The following is a 2,717-nucleotide window of genomic DNA, read 5'->3' on the forward strand; positions in this document are numbered from 1 at the left end:
GAAATTCATTTAAAATGCCAAGAGGTGGAGTTGAGACTGTTTAAATGAGAGTACCCATAGATAGCTTGATACCACAAATTCTCATTCTATTGAGCTGCTCACTGCCAGGCCTAAGGTAACTCATTAATGCTACATTCTCAGCTGAGGAAGACACATCTCTCAAGTCTCTAGTCACTATTACCAATACTGAAATACCAGATGGATATAGGGTCCTTGCCATACACTTGAGTCACTAATGGAACACGGATAAGTACAAATGTGTCTGTTTGTAGATGAATTATGATTGCCATCTTTTTAAAATCTCCAAGAACTCAGGGAAATCTTCTCAGAGGTAGGAGTTCCAAGGGCAGGCAGAACAGTATATGCTAAGTCACCAAGCTGTGAAATGATCTGACTATTTTGATAGCCATCTTGAGTCCTAAAATAAAATTGAAACCAAGAAACAGGACACCCATGTATGAGTACCCTAATGGTGAAGGTCAGAGAGTGAACGTAGAGTCTGGCATTCCAGATTTTTGATAGGGATGCTTAGTCTGTCTCCCTCTTTTGTTATCCACAGATCTGTAAGAGCCACTTCCTCACAATGAAAATAGTGCTATTCCAATAAAATAGAATGAACCTCATGGACATCGCCAAGATCTTCTCTCTTCTGCAGCCTGAAAAGGAGGAGGAGGACACCGACACCGGAGAGAAGCAGGCTCTCAATCAAGCTGTATATGACAATGACTCCTGTACCCTGGACCACCTTCTACACCAGGAACGCTATAAACGGTTCATCAATAGCAGGAGTGGTTGGGGAATACCTGGAACACCCTTACGCTTGGCAGCTTCTTATGGTCACTTGAACTGTGTGAAGGTCCTCCTGGAACATGGTGCTGATGTTGATAGCCTGGATGTCAAAGCACAAACACCACTTTTTACTGCTGTTAGTCATGGCCATCTGGAATGTGTGCGCATGCTTCTAGAAGCTGGTGCCTGTCCTAGTGGTAGCATCTACAACAATTGCTCTCCTGTTCTCACTGCCTCTCGTGATGGTGCTGTTGCCATCTTACAGGAGCTCCTAGGGCATGGTGCAGAGGCCAATGTCAAAGCTAAACTACCTGTTTGGGCATCAAACATAGCTTCATGTTCTGGCCCCCTCTATTTGGCTGCAGTCTATGGGCATCTTGACTGTTTCCGCCTGCTTTTACTCTATGGGGCAGATCCTGATTACAACTGCACTGACCAGAGCCTCTTAGGTCGTGTTCCACAGCCCCGAACACTTCTTGAAATATGCCTTCACCATAATTGTGAGCCAGAGTACATCCAGCTTTTAATAGATTTTGGAGCTAACATCTACCTTCCATCTCTCCCCTTGGACCTGACCTCACAGGATGATAAAGGCATCAAACTGCTGCTACAAGCCCGAGGTGAGTGGTGATCATGCATACCTTATAGACTTCTTTATTGTAGATCTCAGGGTTCCAAATAGTCTATTAAGCCCTTCCCTCTGGGTTGAACTAGAGACAGTTCCCTCTTCTTCATTCTTCTGGGCTCCTGTGGAGAAAAAAGTTAAAGATTCTACATGAGTGGAAGGGTCATTAAGACAAGGTATGCAGAAAGCATTTATAGAATTTCTGATCATAGATCCGCCAGTGATGGACTGTTTTGATGTCCTGAACTTCTCTAGGCCTCAGTGTCTCCACATTGTTATCATGCATTGGGAGACAGTTGGGGCAATTCTTAGAAGGGAGAGGGCATTAGGACTGTAGCAACCACAGCAGAGTAGATGTAGGCTTGAAGAGGATAAGTACACTGAGAATTAATGCTCACAACCTGTTTCTCATTGCTGTAGCCACTCCACGGTCACTCCTGTCTCAGGCCCGTTTAGTTATCCGCAGAGCCCTGTTCCAGGCCAAGCAGCCTCAAGCCATCGACCAGCTGGATATCCCCCCTGTGTTGATTAGCTACCTCAAACATCAATGATAAGTTTTCAACCTTCTAAGGAACGCATGATACCTCCCAAAGACACCTGGTAAACCAGGTAGCTTGAGTTTAATACATTTGTGTTATCCTTCACAATAAAGTTCTGAGCAAAGTAAGTCCTGGTGTCTACTGTTTGTGTGCGGGAATGGGGGAGGGCCACTGGGGAAAGTGTTTGGTCTAATAGGGAAGGATGGCCAGAAGTATCTTCCTGACAAGCACAGGGATCTTGAGTGCTGAAAAAACGAAGAGAGAAAACTGGCCTACTGTGGTTCTCAACAAGGCTCTTGGTAAGAGTTTGCTGCCCTGGTATAAAGGTTTTGAAAAAAATCGAAGTATATGGAAGACTCCAAGTTGACTTGGATACCAAATGGTTTTCCTAGCATCTACCCTAGCCCATGTTGACTGTTCTCAAAGGCAATATCCTTATCTCCATCTGGGTTAAGGGCTAGAAATTTACACCCATTGGAATAGGGCACAATCTTCTATGGTATGTGAAACACAGATTCTCTAGTTGCCCCACAAAAACATATGGGCACTGGGCATTTCAAAAGACTTGCAATTGAGACTATTATTGGTATATGCTAAATACCTGACAACGAGGAGGGGCTGAAACAGCCCTGTTTTCTACATGAAGTTACTGAGATACTGGCAAAATTAAGTGTTTTGGGTAAAGCAGCTCTCCAGACTACTTCTAGGTGTTCTTTTTCTAGTTGCCAGTACTCCCATTGGGTATGAAAAACTTAGTGCCTCAG

The 2,717-nt window shown here is 44.3% G+C and overlaps 1 protein-coding gene across 1 annotated transcript; it reads left to right on the plus strand.

The window, feature by feature from the left end:
* The first annotated feature begins 571 nt into the window (after nucleotides 1–571).
* On the plus strand, nucleotides 572–1,996 carry Asb12 (ankyrin repeat and SOCS box containing 12). The gene is made up of 2 exons (XM_035449804.1): nucleotides 572–1,409; nucleotides 1,835–1,996. The coding sequence occupies exons 1-2, from the start codon at nucleotides 614–616 to the stop codon at nucleotides 1,963–1,965; spliced, it is 927 nt and encodes a 308-aa protein (XP_035305695.1). The 5' UTR covers nucleotides 572–613; the 3' UTR covers nucleotides 1,966–1,996.
* The last annotated feature ends 721 nt before the right edge of the window (nucleotides 1,997–2,717 follow it).

This window comes from Cricetulus griseus, chromosome X (assembly GCF_003668045.3).
Source record: "Cricetulus griseus strain 17A/GY chromosome X, alternate assembly CriGri-PICRH-1.0, whole genome shotgun sequence".
Taxonomy (NCBI): domain Eukaryota; kingdom Metazoa; phylum Chordata; class Mammalia; order Rodentia; family Cricetidae; genus Cricetulus; species Cricetulus griseus.

Bases quoted from the DNA above. Each gene is read 5' to 3' on its own strand.
- Asb12 (XM_035449804.1), top strand. From the start codon at position 614: ATGAACCTCATGGACATCGCCAAGATCTTCTCTCTTCTGCAGCCTGAA. The intron at 1,410-1,834 runs GTGAGTGGTGAT...TCATTGCTGTAG, and splicing joins ACTGCTGCTACAAGCCCGAG to CCACTCCACGGTCACTCCTG.